The sequence below is a fragment of the Salmo trutta genome, chromosome 7 (assembly GCF_901001165.1).
Source record: "Salmo trutta chromosome 7, fSalTru1.1, whole genome shotgun sequence".
Lineage (NCBI taxonomy): Eukaryota > Metazoa > Chordata > Actinopteri > Salmoniformes > Salmonidae > Salmo > Salmo trutta.
Genome location: NC_042963.1, coordinates 18,890,644 through 18,914,259, shown reverse-complemented (window position 1 = coordinate 18,914,259; position 23,616 = coordinate 18,890,644). Strand labels below are relative to the sequence as shown.

At 43.5% G+C, this 23,616-nt stretch overlaps 1 protein-coding gene across 2 annotated transcripts in view; it reads left to right on the top strand.

Moving 5' to 3' along the window:
- Positions 1-1,174: 1,174 nt before the first annotated feature.
- Positions 1,175-23,616, top strand: part of swap70b (switching B cell complex subunit SWAP70b) — a 35,312-nt gene continuing 12,870 nt past the window's right edge. Inside the window, exons 1-3 of one of the 2 annotated variants that reach the window (XM_029758241.1) lie at positions 1,175-1,385; positions 10,523-10,663; positions 21,145-21,318. In XM_029758241.1, coding sequence (XP_029614101.1) covers positions 1,290-1,385; positions 10,523-10,663; positions 21,145-21,318 — 411 coding nt within the window. In that variant the 5' untranslated portion in view covers positions 1,175-1,289. Of the gene's footprint in view, positions 1,386-10,522; positions 10,664-20,753; positions 20,868-21,144; positions 21,319-23,616 lie in introns of those variants that run through there. The other variant, XM_029758242.1, reaches the window with a different exon arrangement.

Sequence of the window (23,616 nt, the reverse complement as noted above, 5' to 3'; positions counted from 1 at the left end):
ATTAATACTGTACAAAGTTAGAGGTGCACTATTTGATAGATTGCCCCGCTCGCCCCTACCTCGGCTTCCAGTGGGGAGACCTGAGGTCAACCTACCCCCGTCCCCTACCTCGGGCTTCTAGTGGGGAGACCTGAGGTCAATCTACCCCCGCCCCCTACCTCGGGCTTCCAGTGGGGAGACCTGAGGTCAACCTACCCCCGCCTCCCTACCTCGGGCTTCTAGTGGGGAGACCTGAGGTCAACCTACCCCCGCTCCCTACCTCGGGCTTCTAGTGGGGAGACCTGAGGTCAACCAACCCCCGCCCCCTACCTCGGGCTTCTAGTGGAGAGACCTGAGGTCAACCTACCCCCGCCTCCCTCCCCATCTCAAACTTCTGAGTGGGAGACCTTCCCAGGCAGTAGCCTGCCTAGCTCACAAACTACAATCAGGGCGCCCACTCCGACAAGGTTAATTGACCCACAGGTCCACACGGTGACATGATATCATTGACGTGACGTGCAAATGAGCAATAGAACACCGATCGCGCAAACGTCACCATTCCAATTGTTTTGTGCGGGCGCCCCGTGCCACCCCCGGCAAGATGCCGCCTATACTTAAATCGGCAACTGCATACAGTGCTGCTCTGCTTCAAATCATTTTTTTGGGTGCCGGAAGAAATTAAATCTACTTTCACCCATGCCCATGGTATAGAGTGTGATATACCACTGTTTTCAGCCAATCAGCATTCAGGGCTCGAACCAGCTGGTTTATAATTAAGCAATGAGTCCTGAGGGTAAGAGCTGTTCTTAGGCACTGGTTATCTGTACTGCAGAAATGGAACATAAATCGCAGAAAATAGATGTGATGGCAGCTGGGGGTGTGAGGTTTGACTTCAGAAGAGTTACAGGGTGTGTTGAGTGGTGGTGTCTCGTCCCCTCAGTTCATTGGCCTGGGGTAGGTTCAGAAAGGGTTATTAAAGTAGTGAAATAAGGTGTTGGGATTTAATGAGTGTAGGGTTAATTGTTTTTTTTCCTGTTTCCCCTTTTCCCATGTTGTATCACAAAGTGTAATGGATTCATACTATAGTTCAGTTTGGGGCGGTAATGTTACATATTCGATGCCAACCGCTGTGATAACTCACCGAAGAAGAAGAGACGTTTGCTCTCTCCCTCGTCGCTGAGCGGTGCTACAAGCTAGCGTTTTCATGACATCGCTGTGGAGCTTGTCAGGTGACTGACTGTCTCGTTGTGTCCTAGTATGATCAACTTTCCCGTATACTAACTGCTGCAGTCAACCAAGTAACAAGCGCAATGGCACTACGGGACGAACTTTTAAAGTCCATATGGCATGCTTTCACAGCGTTGGACGTGGACAAAAGCGGGAAAGTGTCCAAGTCGCAGTTAAAGGTATGGAAGTATATTTATATAGAAATGTGTTTTTGTCAAACAAACCCAGGCACGTCGTTTTCTTTATTTTACTAAACAATGTTGCCATGATCAAGCAGGAAACTCGTCCTGAACAGAAAACTTGGCATCAAAGTGAAGGCCACCTGATTTTGGACGGACCCTTTTACTAGTACCGGTAGTAGAGGATGAGTTTGGGATTATTTAATTTTCGCCCAAATCATTTGCCTGTCTGTTACAGCTCAGATCCGGTGGTAGTCTGATTAATCAGGCTGTAATACACAATTAATTGGTAGCCTATATACAGCCTGAAACGAATGCCTGCAAAATAGTCTAAATGTTCCTTACAAGCTAGAATGAAGAATGAAGTTCAATTTAAATGTACTCTTATCGGTTGTCTGTGTGGTTTGTCTTTCAGCTAGCTGGTCGAAATACTTTGAGACAAAATAGCCACAGGAAAGCAGTGTTGTACTAATCGACACCGGCCAAATATATATATATATATATATATATGAAACATTACAGACATGTTTGCGCAGTGGCGAACCTGTAGGGCATCAGTGTGTAATAGCATCATATTCGTGAAGGAGAGTGCACTTTTTGTAAAACACAAAGGGCCAGTGGTGTAGTGGAGGGTATATGCAGGTATAAACCGTATACCCACTTTTTAATACCTACTGATGTGTATCAACGTAGTGTAGTGGAGGTATACGATTTATCAAATATGTAGTACAATGGAGAAGTCATGCACAAAGTAGTTTACGATTGTGAAATATATTCACATGCGCGCAGCGCAAACAGCCTAATTATAGCAGCTAATCATTAGCAGGCAGCAAGAGTGTGCATGCAGCTCTCAACTGGTTTTGGCATGGAGCAGCTCACAGAAGAATGACATTGGTAGCCGGTAGGATGGAAAATACGTTTCAACTTATATCTACCAGTAAATGCTAACTAAGGCAACAATGGGTATGCAAACTAGGTATTATAAAAAAAATTTAGTCCAAAGTGTTGGTTAGTAGGCTATTTGTGATGCGCAATTGCCATCATGGGATGCATGCATCAGGGGCGTAGACATCGATGGGCCTGGGTGGCCAGAGGCCCGCCCACCCACTGGGGAGCCAGAGGCCCGCCCACCCACTGGGGAGCCAGAGGCCCGCCCACCCACTGGGGAGCCAGAGGCCCGCCCACCCACTGGGGAGCCAGAGGCCCGCCCACCCACTGGGGAGCCAGAGACCCGCCCACCCACTGGGGAGCCAGAGGCCCGCCCACTCAGACTGATGTGGTTTGAGCATTGTTGTAGACTTTGGTATTTCTTCTATTAAAAAAGTGTGATTTTTGAGAGTGAAAATCTGAATAATCTATTGGAAAACTTGTAAACCATAGGAAAACATTTTTCACACAGGATACCTTTCCTTCACTGGGCGGGCTCTTTGGGAACTTTTTGGCATACCCACTTCTCCAGGCACCAATATGCCACTGCGTAGGGCCGATGGAAAGACGGCAGTCACACAGCATGATGTTAAAGGATAAGCAGTCCGTAAAATCAGACATAATAAGCCAGTAGGTCCCAATCATAAGAATACAAAAACACAACAATTAAGCATTTCCCAATCGAATTGTACAACTATTACTTTCTATTGCAATTTGTTTTTAAATGTTTAAGCACACAAAGTAACCGGTGACCTAATTAAAGTGGAACTGACAGTGTCTTAATTACTTTGCACATATGAAACAATCATATCAGTCATAAATATCAAATTCCCAATTTATGCTACAAAACCAATTTTATAAGAGTTTTTAAAAATAGGTTTTATTTGACTCAACGTTCCATGATGTACACTTAGGCATTGTTGGCGGAATAGATGGATGCAGTTCAATGCATGATAATATAATTCACCAATACATTTCTTGGTAGTCCAAAAAATATTTCTATCAGGTTGTAAATCATAGCTGGCCTGGTACATTTTTGCTGCCTCCATTCGGGATGCACTGTTTCAGTTTCAATGACTCAATATTCTGGACAAAAACAGACAAAAAAACCCCATATCTATTTATGTAACAAGCTAAAAACACAGAGCCTAACCTTAGCTACATAGCTAGCTAGCTGCTAGGAGGATGTCATGCCATTGGAGGAGTGGGTGAGTGACTGACTATTTACCCTCCATGTAATTTTTTGGTGGCTATACACAGGTAGAGATGCAGGTGTTATTTGGTCAACTAGCAAGAACTTGAACAACTTTTATCCAGTTAGCATATCTCTTGTGTTCACAAATTCACTCTGGCTATCTACTCTGATTTCAGAGCACTCTCGTCTGAGTGTGCCAGAGTGCAGAACAACTGATGAATTTACTAACGCGCAACACCCTTGAATATGACCGGTGTCAGTAAACGTAGGCAAAAAAATATATAATTCATCAAGAACGCTCTAGATAACATGTAAACAGCCTAACCAGCTCTGCTACGATGAGTAAAATGGTCAGAGTGAGGTGTTCTCTCATTTGTGTCTGGAAGTAGCTAGCCAACGTTAGCCAGTTAGCTTGGGTGCTTGGTTGGGTCAAGCATGCATTGGCAGGCAAGTTACAGAAGGACGAGGAGGCTACAATTCCCCATCATTTATCAGTGCAATTTTGAGAGGGTTTATCTAATGTTCCTTCGTTAGATTTGAGCTAATCTTGCTCTGGTTAGCATTAGTTGTTGATGTGCATAACTGAGGGAGAAAGAGCCTACCTTTTAATGGTTGTTGGATCAATAGGACTGTAAAGTTCCCAAATGTAGGAGGACTCCTGTAGTATTTGCAGAAATCCATTCAGGTGAATTTTGTGCCATTTGGTGAATGCGTTCTAATGATCTAAAGTCGTGCTGTTGTAACTAACTGCCTGTAAACACACAGTCCAGTTCAAAGTGAATGATGGCAGGCCCATGTGGCAAATGGCTTGTTTGTATAAAGGCCTACTGTAGCTCTGATTGGCTATAGCGCACCGGTCTGTGTAGACTCCGGCCCTGGACAAGACAGATGGTTTTTATTCCGTTTTATTTACTGCAGTGTCTATTAATTGTCCAAACGCAAGGCTGCTTTCCCACTCAATATTACTATATAATTTTCACACTCCTTAGTATACGTAATTCTCAAACATTCTAAGAATTTATGAAATTGTAAAAATGAAATGTAAGTGGTCGCTGGTCAGAAAATGTAAAAAGAAAAAAGTGTCATTCTTCCTGGGGGTGTATATAAAGAGATTTTAATAAGATTTAATGTTGTTGAAATGCTTTCAGTTGCACTTTAAATGCAACAATGTTTCACACAAGTTATTTTCAAAGAGATGGCTAACCACAAGCGCGCTGCAATAAACACTGGTGACAACGAGCGCCTGAGAGGGGGAGCTGGAGTAGCCGTGACAACTAACTTTACCTAGGTGCCCTGAACCAGCTCTCTAAAAATGATCTACTGGCTCTCTAGAAAGAAATTGTTTATTTACATTTTATTTAACCTTTATTTAACTATGCAAGTCATTTAAGAACAAGTTCTTATTTACAATGACGGCCTACCAAAAGGCCTCCTGCAGGGACGGGGGCTGGCATTAAAAAGGAAAACTAAAATAAAGGACAACACACATCACGACAGGAGACACTACGTAAAGTGAGACCTAAGACAACATGACAGCCAACATGGTAGCAACACAACATGGTAGCAGCACAAAACATGCTACAAACATTATTGGGCACATACAATAGCACATAGGGCAAGAAGGTAGAGACAACAATACATCATGTGAAGTAGCCACAAGAGTGTCCATGATTGAGTCTTTGGATGAAGAGAGAACTGTCCGGTTTGAGTGTTTTTTTTACATTTTATTTAATTTTTTAATTTTATTTTGCAACTCATTCCAGTCGCTAGCTGTAGCAAACTGAAAAGAGGAGCGACCCAGGGATGTGTATGCTTTGGGGACCTTTAACAGAATGTGACTGGCAGAACGGGTGGAGGATGAGGGCTGCAGTAGGTATCCCAGATAGGGGGGAGTGAGGCCTAATATAGGGTTTTATAAGTAAGCATCAACCAGTGGGTCTTGCGACGGGTATACAGAGATTACCAGTTTACAGAAGAGTATAGAGTGCAGTGATGTGTCCTATAAGGAGCATTGGTGGCAAATCTGATGGCCGAAGGGGAAAGAACATCTAGCCGCTCGAGAGCACCCTTACCTGCCGATCTAGAAATTACGTCAGGATTGTCATCTGAATCAGGGTTAGTTTGGCAGCTGAGGTGAAAGAGGAGCGATTACGATAGATGAAACCAGGTCTAGATTTCACTTTAGCCTGCAGCTTTGATATGTGCTGAGAGAAGGACAGTGTACCGTCTAGCCATACTCCCAAATACATGTATGAGGTGACTACATCAAGCTCTAAACCCTCAGGGGTAGTAATCACACCTGTGGGAAGAGGGGCATTCTTCTTACCAAACCACATGACCTTTGTTGTGGAGGTGTTCAGAACAAGGTTAAGGGTAAGGGCTTGTTGTAGTGTCTTTAACACAAAATCCAGGGAGGGGCAAGCTGAGTTATCATCTTACTGCCTGAGCTATGTTGTTGATGTAAATTGAGAAGAGCGTGGGGCCTAGGATTGAGCCTTTGGGTACTCCCTTGGTGACAGGCAGTGGCTGAGACAGCAGATGTTCTAATTTTATACACTGCGCTCCTACTGGCTGACTACACCGCTCGCATCGCGTATGTTGCAAAATACATTTAGAAATCTATATTATTCAATAATTGCACCCACTGCTCGCGCGTGCCAATGAGCGTCTGCGTTGCCAAGGGCTAAAATAGAAGTCAGTTCTATTTGTGACGCAGATCGCGCTGCAAGTCCTGCCTCTCCCATCTCCTCATTGGTTTCTAGAAGCAGGTACCCACGTGCCATCTCCTCATTGGTTATACCCACGTGGGTGACTGAAAGACGAACGAGGTCGATGGCGGTAATGCACCTAATTTATGAAAGTTGCCAATCGCAATATAAAGTCAAGAGAAGAAAAAGCCTAGAAAGAGGAGAAATGATTAGAAACGATTCGGTTGACCGTTTTATGTGTGGATTAATTGTCGGAGTAGAGGACCTTGTGCATTTCAGGTAAAATAACAACTCAATGTTATATCCCAGGACAAATTAGCTAGCAACAGCAAGCTAGCTAAATAGGACAATTTAGCTAGCAAGTGCGAGCCAAATTGACATAAAGGTTTAATGCTTTTCGACCTGTCCCCAAATTAATGTAATTGGTTCAGAGTGTGTTCTGATATTTTAACCTGCATGTCGTGATCGCGTTTGGTGTGGGGGGATAAAATAAATGTATGCACGATGGTGCACACGCGCCGCCGGTTTGGGTTCGGTGTTAGAGGTATTTAGCAAACCAGGCCAAAGACCTCTCAGAGACACCAATACTCATTAGCCAGCCCATTAGAATGGAATGGTCTACAGTATCAAAAGCTTTGGCCAAGTCAATAAAAATAGCAGCACAACATTGCTTAGAATCAAGAGAAATGGTTACATCATTTAGGACCTTTAAGGTTGCAGTGAGAGAATACTATAGACATCAAGAAAGGCAACACTTTTGATGAACAGGGCAAAATAGAAATTGGCCTATAACAGTTAGGGTCAGCTTGATCTCTCCCCTTTAAATAAAGGATGCACCGTGGCTGCCTTCCAAGCAATGGGAACTTCCCCAGACAGGAGAGACAGGCTTGCCGATGATAGGGGCAGCAACCTTAAAACCTCTTTGGGCTAGGGGGCACTATTTTCACATCCGGATGAAAAGTGTGCCCAAAATAAACTGCCTGCTACTCAGGCCCAGAAGCTAGGATATGCATATAATAGATTTGGATAGAAAACACTCAAGTTTCTAAAACTATTAAAATGATGTCTGAGTATAACAGAACTTATTTGGCAGGCGAAACCCTGAGGACAAACCATCCAGGATTTTTTTTTTTTGAGGTCACTGTCTTTTCAATTAGGTTTCTATGGGGAACTAGATTTATGAGGGACTTGGTTGCAGTTCCTAGGGCTTCCACCAGATATCAACAGTCTTTAAAAATTGGTTGATGTTTTTCCTTTGAGAAATTAAGAAGTAGCCCTTTCCTTTCTGAGTGTAGAGCCAATTGGACTGTTTTGTTTTGAGCGCGTGACCTGGAGCTCGCTCCACTTTCATTTTATCCGCTATTGAACACAGTTTATTCCGTCTTAAATTTTATCGATTATTTACCTTTTTAAAATACCTAAAGTTGGATTAGGAAAGTTGTTTGGATCAAGTTTACAGGTAACTTATTAGATAGATTTTGGTCATGTTGGAACCGGTGTATTTTCTGAATCAAACGCGCCAAATAAATTGACATTTTGGGGATATAATGACAGAATTTATCGAACAAAAGGACCATTTGTGATGTTTAATGGACATATTGGAGTGCCAACAGAAGATCTTCAAAGGTAAGGCATGAATTATATCGTTATTTCTGACTTTTGTGTAGCACCTGCCTGGTTGAAATCTGATTTTCATGTGTTGGTATGCTGGGCACTGTCCTCAGATAATCGCATGGTTTGCTTTCGCCGTAAAGCCGTTTTGAAATCTGACACTGCTGCTGGATTAACAAGAAGTTCATCTTTAAACTGATGTATAACACTTGTATGATATATGAATTATTATGAGTATTTCTGTTTCTGAATTTGGCGCGCTGCAATTTCACTGGGTGTTGTCAAATCAATCCCGTTAACGGGATTGGCGTGCGAAGGGATCCATAAGAAGTTTAAAGAAGAAAGGGTCTAAACCATCTGACCCAGATGTTTTTTTGGGGTCAGGTTTAGGGAGCTCCTTTAGCACCTCAGACTCAGTGACTGCCTGCAGGGAGAAACTTTGTAGCGGGGCAGGGGGAAAAGAGGGAGGAGCATTAGAAAGGGTGGGAGATTATGAAATGTTGGACGGGCAAAGAGGCATGGCTGGGTCAAATAGGAATCCTGACTTAATGAAGTGGTGATTTAAAGAGCTCAGCCATGTGCTCCTTGTCATTAACAACCACATCATCAACATTAAGGGACATGGGCAGCTGTGAGGGGGTGGGTTTATTCTCCATGTTTTTAACTGCTTTCTAGAACTTCTTGGGGTTAGACCCACAGAGAGAGAACTGCTCCTTAAAGTAACTAACTTTGGCCTTCCGGATAGCCTGAGTGCACTTATTTCTCATTTGCCTGAACGAGAGCCAGTCAGCCTGAGTATGCGTGTGCCGAGCCTTTCGCCACAGGCTGTAAAATAGTGATCACTGTCATTACAGAAAACACCAGACTGATACCTATTAGGATTATTTGTGAGGATAACATCAAGGAGAGTAGCCTTTTCTAGGTGTTTGGAGTCATACCTTGTGGGATTGGTAAGAATCTGATAAAGATTTAGGGAGTCCCATTGCTTTTGGACTTGGTCAGGTGGTTAAAGCATGTCCCAGTTTAGGTCACCTAATAGGACAAATTCAGACTTGGTGTAAGGGGCCAGGAGAGAGCTTAGGGAAGGTAGGGTACAGGCCGGTGCTGATGGAGGATGATAACACCTAGCAACAGTCAACAAAGAGCTATTTGAAAGTTTAATGCTTTAACCAGCAAATCAAATTGTTTGGGGACAGACTTTGTGGAGACAACCGAGCACTGAATGCGTTCCTTGGTAAAGATTTCCACTCCACCACCTTTGGGAGTTCTGTCTTGCCGAAAAAAGGTTATAACCAGAAAGGTTAACATTGGGTAAACAATACTTTCCTGTGGATATTTTGTCTGAAATTTGTATTTTTACAGGGACAGTGCACAATAATCAACGTTTCAGTAAAAGTGCCGGTTTTAGCCAGCCGGCTAATTTTCAACCGCAGTCCCTGGGCAGGTTATTAAAAACAATTACAATACAGACAATCAGTGAGCACACGCAGAGCAACATAGGACAAGCGAGACATAGCATGCAGAAAGAACACAGTACAAAAAGCAACAAATATGTGTTTAGCTTGTTGTTTATGGGTGATTATAATGGCATGGTCTGAACTAGCTACAGACTGTTACACTGGATTTAACCAAAGAGTTTTGCTATCCATTACTGGGAGTTACAGGTTAGGTACTGTTTGGTGTAGCATAAAGAATATTCGACCAACCTTAACATGAAGATACTATCTTCGTTCTCGATTCTGCCAAACATGTGTTTTCTAAAATGGCCGTGTCCAGTTGCAGGTGGTGTGTTTGACTTTAGAAAATGCTCCGTAATTAAAGAGCCACTGAATACGCCGATTGGCACGTTTTGTTCTTCTGTTGCTAATTAGAAAAACGAGATTTCAGTTTTGGAGGTGTGTTTCCTGACAGATTCCACGTTTGGTTAATGTTTGTCCCCCATGAGACAATGTAGACGTGGAAGCCTATTTGACTTCCTCAAAATCCTCAGAGTTAATCTATGACTCAAGAAATCTGTAATTAATTTAGATGTTTTTGCCGAGGATGTTTTCGTAATTTAATTAAGGTGTTTGGTACAGTATTTCTTAAGTAAAAAAATGGCATAATACATAGTCCTTGACTTCTAATGTTCTGTACTATCTTTGTGAGAAGGGCACTTAAAGGTATTTGTATCCTACTGCTGAAATCATTCAGGGCACTGTCACAGACTCTGATGGGATAAATCAATAGTTTCCTTTTCTACTCAGGCCATCAGTGCATCAAGTGAGGTCAGTGTTGTTGACTAGAACCCTTCCAGTGACCGACGTGTTCAACTGATTCATTAAGTAGAGAGAGAGGCATGTTAATTGAGCGTTGTTGCTGGATTGAAAATATATTTCTCAGCTCTTAGATGTTAATAAGTAGGGACAATTATACTTGACTCTGCAAAGAATAATCTCAGCCCAACACATACAAACAATCTATAAAGCGTAACACATGTATACAAATGTCTTTGCTTTCAGGCCCACGGGGGAAGGGATTGTATGGGGATTTTTTTTCTTCCTCTGGTTGCCTGGGGGATGGGATGGGAAGTTTGGGGTGGAGGCTCACTACTTCTTGTTTATAATTGTTGTATATGGTACCTGTAACCCCCCCCCCCCCAACAAAACAATGAGAAAATGTATTTTTTTTTAAATAACAATTTTCCCCCGTTGCAGGTGCTCTCTCATAACTTGTGCACTGTGATGAGGATCCCCCATGACCCGGTGGCCCTTGAGGAGCACTTCAAAGATGACGACGAAGGCCCCGTCTCTACACAGGGCTACATGCCCTACTTGAACAAGTTCATTTTGGACAAGGTGAGCCCCACATATAGTAGTTTTATTAGGATCCTCATTACCTATTGCACATGCATCAGCTACTCTTCCTGGGGTCTACATAAAACATATAAATACATGACAAAGTAAAGAACAGTTTTAAACAAGAACAACAAGATATTGCATTCAAATATACTGAACAAATATAAACGCAACATGCAACAATTTCTAAGATTTTACTGAGTTACAGTTCATATAAGGAATTCAGTGAATTGAAATACATTAATTAGGCCATAATCTATGGATTTCACATGACTGGTCAAGGGCACAGCCATGGGTGGGTCTGGGAGGGCATAGGCCCACCCACTTGGGAGCCAGGCCCACCAACTGGGGAGCCAGGCCCAGCCAATCAGAATGGGTTTTTCCCCACAAATGGCTTTATTATAGACGGAAATACTCCTCAGCACCGCCTCGGACGATCCCGCAGGTGAAGAAGCTGGATGTGGAGGGCCTGGGCTGGCAGTCAGCATGCCAATTGCACGGTCCCTCAACTTGAGACATCTGTGGCATTGTGTTATGTGACAAAATCACATATTTTAGTGGCCTCTTATTGTCCCCAGCACAAGGTGCACCTGTGTAATGATCATGTTTAATCAGCTTCACTGGCAAAGGAAAAATGCTCATTAACAGGGATGTAAACATATTTGTGCAGACAATTTGAGCAAAATAATTTTGAAAATTTGAGCAAAATTTTCTGTGATCTTTTATTTTAGCACATGGAACCAACACGTTTTATATTTGTGTTCAAATATATTTTTTTATCTCTTTTTTTTAAAGCTAAAATCGATTTTTGCCTGAGTAACCTCTTGATTAGATATGTATTCAACCCCCTGAGTCCAATACATGCTACAATCACCTTTGGCAGCCATCACAGATAAGTCTCTCTGGGTAAGGTTCTAACAGCTTTCCACACCTGGATTTGCTCATCTATTATTTTCAGAATTCTTCAAGCTCTGTCAAATTAGTTGTTGATCATTGTTAGACATCCATTTTCAAGTCTTGACATAGATTTTGAAGCAGATTTAAGTCAAAACTAACTCTGCCACTCAGGAACATTCACTGTCTTCTTAGTAAGCAACTCCAGTGTAGATTTGGGTTTTAGGTTATTGTTCTGCTGAAAGGTGAATTCATCTCCCGGTATCTGGTGGAAAGCAGTTCTTTTTTTATCCTGGAAAAACACCCTAGTCCTTAACGATTACAAGCATTCCCATAACATGATTCAGCCACCACTAATCTGGACACTTATAAGAAGTCCCGCTATGCCCTCAGATGAACCATCAAACAGGCAAAGCGTAAATACAGGACTAAGATTGAATCCTACTACACTGGCTCTGATGCTCGTTGGATGTGGCAGGGCTTGAAAAATATTACGGACTACGAAGGGAAACCCTGCTTCTAGCTGCCCAGTGATGCGAGCCTACCAGACGAGCTAAATTCCTTTTATGCTCGCTTCGAGGCAAGCAACACTGAAGCATGCATGAGAGCACCAGCTGTTCCAGATGACTGTGTGAACATGTTCTCCGTAGCTGATGTGAGCAAGACTTTTAAACAGGTTAAGATTCTCAAAGTCGCGGGCCAGAAGGATTACCAGGACGTGTATTCAAAGCATACGCGGAACAACTGGCAAGTGTCTTCACTGACATTTTCAACCTCCCCTGACCGAGTCTGTAATATCTACATGTTTCAAACAGACCACCATAGTTACCAGGTAACCTGCCTAAATGATTTCCGCCCCGTAGCGCTCACGTCGGTAGCCATGAAGTGCTTTGAAAGGCTGGTCATGGCTCACATCAACACCATAATGCCGGAAACCCTAGACCCACTCCGATTTGCATAATGCCCCAACAGATCCACAGATGACGCAATCTCAATAGCACTCCACACTGCCCTTTCCCACCTGCACAAAAGGAACACCTATGTGAGAATGCTGCTCATTGACTACAGCTCAGCGCTCAACACCATAGTGCCCACAAAGCTCATCACTAAGCTAAGGACCCTGGGACTAAATACCTCCCTCTGCAACTGGATCCTGGACTTACTGATGGGCCGCCCCCAGGTGGTAAGGGTAGGCAACAACGGGTGCATGCTTAGTCCCCTCCTGTACTCCCTGTTCATCCACGACTGTGTGGCCAAGTACGACTTCAACACCACCATTACGTTTGTTGATGACACAACAGTGGTAGGCCTGATCACTGACACCAATGAGACAGCCTATAGGGAGGAGGTCAGAGACCTGGCAGTGTGGTGCCAGGACAACAACCTCTCCCTCAATGTGAGCAAGACAAAGGAGCTGATCGTGGACTATAGGGAAAGGAGGGCCGAGCAGGCCCCCATTAACATCGACAGTGCTGAAATGGAGCGCGTTGAGAGTTTCAAGTTCCTTGGTGTCCACATCACCAACAAACTATCATGCTCCAAACACACCAAGACAGTTGTGCAGAGGGTACGACAACACCTTTTCCCCATCAGGAGACTGAAAAGATTTGGCATGGGTCCCCAGATCCTCAAAAAGTTCTACAGCTGCACCATCGAGAGCATCCTGACTGGTTGTATCACCGCCTGGTATGGCTGCTCAGCATCTGACCGTAAGGCGCTACAGAGGGTAGTGTGTATAAGCTTCCTGCCATCCAGGACCTATATACTAGGCGTGTCAGTGGTAGGCCCAAAAACTTGTCAGACTCAGTCATCCAAGTCATAAACTCTTCTCTCTGCTACCACAAGGCAAGCGGTACTGGAGCGTCAAGTCTAGGACCAAAAGGCTCCTTAACAGCTTCAACCCCCAAGCCTTAAGACTGCTGAACAATTAATCAAATGGCCACGCTGACTATTTACATTGGAACGCTCATTGTTTTTACACTGCTGCTACTCGCTGTTTATTATCTATGCATAGTCACTTTACAAATTACCTCGACTAACCTGTACCCCCGCACATTGACTCGGTACCGGTACCCCCAGTATATAGCCTTGTTGTTATGTAATTTATCTGACTTTTTATTTTATTTTTTACTTTATCTCGTAAATATTTTTTAACATTTATTTCTTGAACTGCATTGTTAAGGGCTTGTAAGTAAGCCTTTCACGTTAAGGTCTACACCTGTTGTATTCGGCTCATGTGACAAATAGAATTTCATTTGATTTGTCTATGCTTGAAAATATGGAGAGTGTTTCTCAGAAATGTATTGGATTTTCCCAAAACACAATACTGTATTCAGGTCAAAAAGGTAATTGCTTTGGCAAGTGTTTTGCAGCATTACTTTAGTGCCTTATTGCAAGCAGGATACATTTTTTTTAGAATATTTTTAGTCTGTACAGGCATCCCTTTCACTCTGTCGATGTATGTTAGTATTGTGGTGTGATTACAATGTTTTTGATCCATCATCAGTTTTCTTCTATCACAGCCATTGGGAAAGGGGGATACATACAGTAGTCAGTTATTCAACTGAATGCATTCAACTAAATGTGTCTTCCGTATTTAACTCAACCTTCTCTGAATCGGAGAGGTGCGGGGCTGCCATAATTGACATCCATGTCTTCGGTGCCCGGGGAACAGTGGATTAACTGCCTGGCTCCTGGGCAGAACGACAGATTTTTACCTTGTCAGCTCGGGGATTTGATCCAGCAACCTTTCTGTTACTGGCCCAACGCTCTGACCACTAGTCTACCTGAACTCTGGAACTGTTTTAAAGTCACCGTTTGCCTCATGGTGAAATCCCTGAGTGGTTTCCTTCCTCTCGGGCAACTGAGTTAGGAAGGACGCCTGTGTCTTTGTTGTGACTGGGTGTATTGATACACCATCCATCGTGTAATTAATAACTTCACCATACATTTTTATTTTTACCCATCTACCAATGCATGCCCTTCTTTGCGAGGCATTGGAAATCCTTGTGGTGTTTGTGGTTTAATCTGTTTGAAATTCACTACTCGACTGAGGGACCTTACAATTATATGTATGTGTGGGGAAGAGAGATGAGGTAGTCATTCACAAATCATCTTTAACACTATTATTGCACACGAGTCCATGTGAGTTGTTGATTCAATTATTACTCCTGAACTTATTTAGGCTAGCCATAATAAAGGTGTTGAATACTTATTAACTCAAGACATTTCAGATTTTTTTTAATTTTTATTAATTCGTAAACATTTTAAAAAACAATTCCACTTTGACATTATGGGGTTGTGTGTGTGTGTGTGTGTGTGTGTAGGCCAGTGACACAATCTCAATTTTACAAAATGTTTCATTTGTATTTATTAGGGATCCCCATTAGCTACTCTTCCTGGGGTCCAAACACATTAAGGCACTTACATTACACATAAAACGAAAGATAAAATGGTACATTGTATAACAACATTATTACACCCCTACATATCTACAATGCAAAATGTATAATTCCACCATACAACAATATTACAATGTACGTGTGTAGAGTGTGTGTGTGCTAGCGTGCGTCTGTACATGTGTCTCTTCAGTCCCCGCTGTTCCATAAGATGTGTTTTATCTGTTTTTCCAATCTGATTCTACTGCTTGCATCAGTCATGGCTCGCTGTAGTAATGTGCGCCTCCAATAGTATGTTCTGGACTTGGATTGTGGAGAGACCACTGGTGGCATGTCTTATGGGGAATGCATGGGTGTCCGAGCTGTGTGCTAGTAGTTTAAACCGACAGCTCTGTGCATTTAGCTTGCCAACACTTCTTACAAAAACAAGTAGTGATGAAGTCAATCTCTCTTCCAATTTGAGCCATGAGAGATTGACATGCATATCATTGTTAGCTCCCTGTGTACATTTTAACGGCCAGCCGTGCTACCCTGTTCTGAACCAGTTGTAATTTTCCTAGGTCCCTCTTTCTGGTACCTGACCATATGACTGAACAGAAGCCCAGCTGCGACAAAACTAGGTCCTGTAGGTCCTGCTGTTAAGAAGGCAAAGCAGCGCTTTATTATGGACAGACTTCTCCCCATCTTAGCTACTGTTGTATCAATATGTTTTGACCATGACAGTTTACAATCCAGGGTTACTCCAAGCAGTTGTCACCTGAACTTGCTCAATTTCCACATTATTCATTACAAGATTTAGTTGATGTTTAGTGAATGATGTTTAGTGAATGATTTTTCCCAAAAACAATGTTTTTAATTTTAATATTTAGGACTAACTTATTCCTTGCCCCCCATTCTGAAACTAACTGCAGCTCTTTAAGTGTAGCAGTCATTTCAGTCGCTGTAGTAGCTGATGTGTATAGTGTCAAGTCATCCGCATACATAGACACATTGGCTTTACTCAAAGCCATTGGCATGTCGTTAGTAAAGATTGAAAAAAGTAAGGGGCCTAGACTGCTGCCCTGGGGAATTCCTGATTCTACCTGGATTATGTTAGAGAGGTTTCCATTTAAAGAACACCCTCTGTGTTCTGTTAGACAGGTAACTCTTTATCCACAATATACAGTTCATTTGGAAAGTATTCAGACGCCTTGACTTTTTACACATTTTGTGACCTTACAGCCTTATTCTAAAATGTATTCAATTAATCCCCCCCATCAACCTACACACAATACCCAATAATGATAAAGGGAAAACAGGTTTAACTTTTTTGCAAATGTATTAAAAATAAAAAAACATACCTTTTTATATATGTAAGTATTCAGATCCTTTTGCTATGAGACTCAAAATTGAGCTCAGGTGCATACTGTTTTCATTGATCATCCTTGATGTTTCTACAACTTGATTGAAGTCCACCTGTGGTAAATTCAATTGATTGGAAATTATTTGCAAAGGCACACACCTGTCTATATAAGGTCCCACAGTTGACAGTGCACATCAGAGCAATAACCAAGCCATGAGGTCAAAGGAATTGTCCGTAGAGCTCCGAGTCAGGATTGTGTTGAGGCACAGATCTGGGGAAGGGTACCAAAACATGTCTGCAGCATTGAAGGTCCCCAGGAACACAGTGGCCTCCATCATTCTTAAATGGAAGAAGTTTAGAACCACCAAGACTTTTCCTAGAGCTGGCTGCCCGGCCAAACTGAGTGATCGACGGAGAAGGGCCTTTGGTCAGGGAGGTGACCAAGAACCTAAATGGTCACTCTGACAGAACTCCAGAGTTCCTCTGTGGAGATGGCAGAACCTACCCGAAGGACAACCATCTATGCTGCACTCCACCAAGGCCTTTATGGTATAGTGGCCAGACGGAAGCCACTCCTCAGTAAAAGGCACATGATGGCCCACTTGGAGTCTGCCAAAAGGCACCTAAGGGACTCTCGGACCATGAGAAACAAGATTCTCTGGTATGATGAAACCAAGATTGAACTCTTTGGCCTGAATGACAAGTGTTACGTCTTGAGGGAACCTAGCAACATCCCTATGGTGAAGCATGGTGGTGGCAGCATCATGTTGTGGGGATATTTTTCAGCTGCAAGGAGACTCGTCAGGATCGTGGGGAAAATTGAACGGAACAACGTACAGTGAGATCCTTGATGAAAACCTGCTTCAGAGCACTCAGGACCTCCGACTGGGGTGAAGGTTCACCTTCCAACAGGACAACGACCCTAAGCACACAGCCAAGGCAACGCAGGGGTGGCTTTGGGACAAGTGTCTGAATGTCCTTGAGTGGCCCAGCCTGTGCCCAGACTTGAACCCGATCGAACATCTCTGGAGAGACTTGTAAATAGCTATGCAGCGATGCTCCCCATCCAACCCGACAGAGCTTGAGAGGATCTGCAGAGAAGAATGGGAGAAACTCCCCAAATACAGGTGTGACAAGCTTGTAACGTCATACCCAAGAAGACTGTTGGCTGTTTTTGCTGCCAATGGTGCCTCAACAAAGTACTGAGTAAAGGGTCCGAATACTTATGTAAATATGTGATTTCAGTTTTGTAATAAAAAGAAAGCAAAAAAAACAAGTTTTTCCTTTGTCTTGATGGGGTATTGTGTGTAGCTTGAGAACCGCATTGCAGTTCTTGACACAAACTGGTTTGCCTGTCGCCTACTACCATTAAATCTTTTGTCTCACCCATTCAGCCTTTGAATGGCACACATACAGAATCATGTCTCGAGGCTTAAAAAAATCCTTATTTAACCTGTCTCCTCCCCTTCGTCTACACAGATTTTGAAGTGAATATAACAAGTGACATCAATAAGGGATCATAGCTTTCACCTGGTCAGTCTACAGTATATCATGGAAAGAACATATGTTAATGTTTTGTGAACTTAGTGTATAGTTGTGAGTGTGCAGATAGTCCAGGTAACCATTTATTGAAATATTTAGCTTCTACCCCAAGCCATAAGCCTGCTGTCTTGGAGCCTGTTGGTTTGAGAACAGTCTATGGCTAGAGTGGCTGGAGTCTTTCTGACACCGCCTGATATAGAGGTTCTGGATGGCAGGGAGCTCGGCCCCAGTGATGTACTGGGCTGTCCACACCACCCTCTGTAGCTCTTTGTGGTCGAGGGCGGTGCATTTTCCATACCAAGCGGTTATGTAGCCAGTCAAGATGCTCTCGATTGTGCAGCTGTGGAACAGTTTGAGGATCCGATGGCACATGTCAAATCTTTTCAACCTCCTGAGTGGGAAGAGTCACTGTCATGCCCTCTTCACGACTATGTGGGTGTGTGTAGACCATGTAAAGTGAACGCCAAGGAACTTGATGCTCTCGACCCACTCCACTACAGCAATGTGCTCTCCTGTAGTACACAATCAGCTCCTTGGTCTAACTGACGTTGCGGGAGAGGTTGTTGTCCTGGCACCACACTGCTAAGTCTGACCTCCTCCCTGTAGGCTGTCTCATCGCCGTCAGTGATCAGGTCTACCACCGGCGTATCGTCAGCAATCTTGATGGTGTTGGAGTGGTGCGTGGCAACGCAGTCGGGGGTGAACAGGGAGTACATGAGGGGACTAAGTGCGCACACAACTATCTTACATAGTTATTTCACCTCTTGTCCAGGTGGGAGAGGGCAGTGTGAAGTGCAATTGAGATTCCGTCATCTGTGGATCTGTCAGGGCTGTATGCGAATTGGAGTGGGTTCAGGGTGTCTTGGATGATGATGGTGTTGATGTGTGTCATGACCAGCCTTTCAAAGCCTTCATAATTAGATGTGAGTGCTACAGGGCAATAGTCATTTAGGTAGGTCACCTTGGAGTTCTTGGGAACAGGGAACTCAGTTTGAAACATATTGGGATTACAGACTGGGACACAGAGAGAGCGAACATTTTAGTGAAGACACTTGCCAGCTGATCTGTGCATGCTTTGAGAACGCATCACTGGTATTCCGTTTGGCTTGGCGGCTTTGTGAGTGTTAACCTGTTTTACTCACATTGGCCACAGAGAGCAAGATCATGCAGTCATCCGGAACAACGGGCTTTCACGCAAGACTCAGTGTTCTATTCCTTGATTTGTGCATAAAAGGCATTTAACTAATTTGGTAGTTCTGCATCACTGGGCATCTCACAGCTGGGTTTCCCTTTGTAATCCGTTATCATCTGCAAGCCCTGCCACATACAATGAGCATCATATTGACGTCGTATCTGATGTAGCGCTATGTCCTCTTCTGTCACTTCCTCAAGTTCTTATTGCTCAAGTACTTAGACAAGGTTTCAGGAACCGAGATATGACATAGACAAATGTCAAGAGCCCCCCCACTCCCACCCAAGTGGATATGACCCTACCACACAGGTTGGGGGCACTGCCCCCACTCCCCAGGGATACTCCACCCTAAAGGTCCTGTGTGTGTGTGTGTGTGTGTGTGTGTGTGTGTGTGTGTGTGTGACTCTCTTCCTCACTGACTCACTCCACTTGTCAGACAATGACCACGACTCAGCCGGAGAGACAATCAAGTCCATCGCTGACTGTTCCACAGAATTCCCCATTCTCCCATTTGGACCTCTGCAGTCGCTCACTATGTGGAGCACAGCATTCCTCCTAGCCGACTAACCCTGTAGAAACCTGGAATGCATTGTTCATTGAAAGCTCTGATGTCAGAAGAGGAATGAAAGAAAGCAAGGCTACACAAACATCAGAGTACCAAAATAGTTCAAGGCTTTTATTCAACATTTTAAGGCTGCTGTGGCAGAATTATTTCCTAATTTCATGTCTTGCTTCTGTATAATTCTGTATTTATAGTACGCTGACAACGTTTTTCACTGTGTCATTCTGCTTTGTTTGCAAAGTTAGTATGATGATTCAACTTCAATCCCTTTATCAGTCATAGGCATAGCATTTGCCTAGACCTCAACTTATTTCGATCCAGCTTTCATGATCGAGTAATCCATTTGGCGCAATCATATTTTTGATAGATGTACCTTTTTTGTCATTTAATTTCACAATTACGTTTGTTCCCTCTCTCTTTTTTTTCCTTTTTGACTTCAGCATATAAACGGGCATATAAACTGTGTGGTGTGATAATTTTGACGATAGGATGTTTCAGCCTCCTGGAGGACCCAAGGACAGTGATAAGACTTGTTTGTTTGTAAACCACTTAGGATGTTCCACTGCAGAGAATACTAATGAACACGTGTATCTGCAGTGGAGAGGCAGCGCTGGGTGCTGGAGGGGCCGTGACAAAGCCCCCCATTGTTGATGTGCAGAGAGTGGGAGAATGGCAGGGATTGAGGTAGAGGGAAAGGGAGCCACTGCCTCAGTCTGGACCGGCTAGTACGGAACGAGACGAGCAATGACATGACATTGTGAGCACAAAGAGAGAGAGAGAGCTGCTAGTTCATACCAATCCAACTTTCACAACTTTTCTACTGCCCCTCCCTCCGCCTCTATCTGCTAACCTCACTGGTGTTACTGTGAAACTATCCAACAGATTACTCAACAATGATAGAAATGTATGAATGTATGTCGTCATTGTGGATACATGTCCATCTATTCATTAAGGAGGATGTTTTAAACACTCCTGAAGATGTCCATGCTCCTGATGATGACGCAGCTTGCATTTCGATAGTATCTCTGTTTTGTTTCTCTTGCTATTTTTAGATGGCTGATCATCTCTCTGTTGTGTTTTAGCATGACTGCTCCGACGTATCAGTTGAATGAGTCCTACATCTGCATAAACGGCTAAGTGAGCTGAGGTTAATGCGAATGTCGTGTCAGGATTTCCTGTGTTAGAACAGTCTTCTATTCCAGTGCCGCTGTGGGTGCTCCTAATCTACATGATTCTTCGGAAAGCTTGCCAAGAGTTCCCATGGAAACGCCAGTGTATGTTCATTCACTGCTGGAAGAAAACATTTCCCCTCTACAGCACTGATTGTACTGTTTTCAAGGGTTTTCCTCCCTTTCTGTTGTCGAATTTGAGTTAAAGGGGGCAACCCGACATCCAATTTTGGACTTTTTTAAATTAATGATAGTGTGGCATAAAGAGAACATTGAAGATGTCCTGAGTACAGGACCAGCTTATTGTCTAATTTGTGTTTTTCCTCATATGAAAAATGCTTGTCTCCAGCAAAGTGACCTGAGAAATGATTCTTGATTTCAGGTCCAGGACAACTTTAATCGGCAGGACTTTAACAGAATGTGCTGGACCCTGTGTGCCCGGAAGAACCTCAACAGAACACACCTCCTCATCTCAGATGAAGACGCCTTCAAGATCTGGTGCATCTTCAACTTCCTGTCCGAAGACAAATACCCACTGGCCATAGTCACTGAGGAGGTAAGATTGGACATTTTCGTCGCGTGTCCTAATGAACATGACCAGGGCTCTGATGCTGGCACATTTAGCCCCAACACAAACCTCACTTTGTGCAACATTTGGGTTGATCATTACCAGCTAAATCAGTCATCAGTTGTAAAGCTAATTAGTCAAACTCATGAAATAGCATTATTTTCGTGCTCCGTAGTGCACATCAGTGAAACCTCTACCTCTGTCACAGTGGACTACAGAAGAAGGGAGTGGGTTATGGGTAAAGAAGTATTGTTCTGATCCACTGTTGCGTTTTACATACAGTTTTGGAGAAACATCCTCGCCACTCCCAATCCGCTCTCACAGAAAAGGAAGTTAGCAACTTCCTGTTTTTTAAATTGTTTTATTTAATTATATTTAACTAGGCAAGTCAGTTGAGAACAAATTATTATTTACAATGACGGCCTACCAAAAGTCAAAAGGCCTCCTGCCGGGGCTGGGATAAGAAAAAATATATAAATTAATATAGGACAATACACACATCACGACAGGAGAGACACCATAACACTACACTACATAAAGACAGACCTAAGACAACAACAACAGGATGGCAACAATACATGACAACAGCATGGTTGCAACACAACATGACAAAAACATGGTAGCAACACAACATGGTATGAACACTATTGGGCACAGACAACAGCACAAAGGGCAAAAAGGTAGAGAAATTATTTGAGTCTTTGAATGAAGAGATTGAGATAAAACTGTCCAGTTTGAGTGTTTGTTGCCGCTCCTTTGTCGCTAGCTGCAGCAAACTGAAAAGAGGAGCGACCCAGGGATGTGTATGCTTTGGGGACCTTCAACAGAATGTGACTGGCAAATCGGGTGTTGTATGTGGAGGATGAGGGCTGCAGTAGATATCTCAGATAGGAGGGAGTGAGGCCTAAGAGGGTTTTATAAATAAGCATCAACCAGTGGGTCTTGCGACGGGTATACAGAGATGACCAGTTTACAGAAGAGTATAGAGTGCAGTGATGTGTCCTATAAGGAGCGTTGGTGGCAAATCTGATGGCCGAAGGGGAAAGAACATCTAGCCGCTCAAGAGCACCCTTACCTGCCGATCTAGAAATTACGTCTCCGTAATCTAGCATGGTTAGGATTGTCATCTGAATCAGGGTTAGTTTGGCAGCTGAGGTGAAAGAGGAGCGATTACGATAGATGAAACCAGGTCTAGATTTCACTTTAGCCTGCAGCTTTGATATGTGCTGAGAGAAGGACAGTGTACCGTCTAGCCATACTTCCAAGTACTTGTATGAGGTGACTACCTCAAGCTCTAAACCCTCAGGGGTAGTAATCACACCTGTGGGAAGAGGGGCATTCTTCTTACCAAACCACATGACCAATGTTTTGGAGTTGTTCAGAACAGGGCTAAAGGTAGAGAAAGCTTGTTGAACACTAAGAAAGCTTTGTTGTAGAGCATTTAACACAAAATCCGGGGAGGGACCAGCTGAGTATAACACTGTATTATCTGCATATAAATGGATGAGAGAGCTTCCTACTGTCTGAGCTATGTTGTTGATGTAAACTGAGAAGAGCGTGGGGCTTCTCGACAATGCAACAACAATAAGAAATAAAAGATAAGAATACAAACATGAAGTAAATGGCTCAATAGAGTAAACATTTTAGCTTAAGTATAACACAGGAAGGCACAGTTTATATACACATGTTTTGGGGAATTGGGGGGGGGCAAGTGTTTTTTAAATTGTGCACTATTTAGAAATCATAATAATTGTATGGTAGCAGCAGTTGTGAGGTGTGCTAAGATGCGGAGAACCAGAGCAGGTGGTCAGTCCAGTTCAAGTGTTCAGCAGTCTGGTGGCTTGTCGGTAGAGCCTGTTGGTATCAGACCTCATGCTCCGACACCGTCTGCCTTACGGTAAGGGAGTAAACGGCTCGTGGCTGGGGGTGTGTTGGGTCCTTGATGAAGCTGCGGGGCTTCCTCAAGCACCGTTTTGAGTAGATCTCCTGGATGGGTGGGAGCACCGTCCCATTAATGTACTGGGCCATCTTCACCACCCGCTGGAGGGCCTTGCGGTCATGAACGTAGCAATTCCCATACCAGGCTGTAATTGAACCGTTCGGGACGCTCTCGATGGTGCAGCGGTAGTATTTGGAGAGGACCTGAAGTAGTGGTGGTGGTAGTAGTATTTATTGGGATCCCCAATTAGCCGCTGCTCCTGTCCTATGAGCCGTTCCAGCTCACACAAGCCAAGGATTCGTGCAAGTCCACCCACCTACATAATACAATAAGCGTGCCCGTGCGTG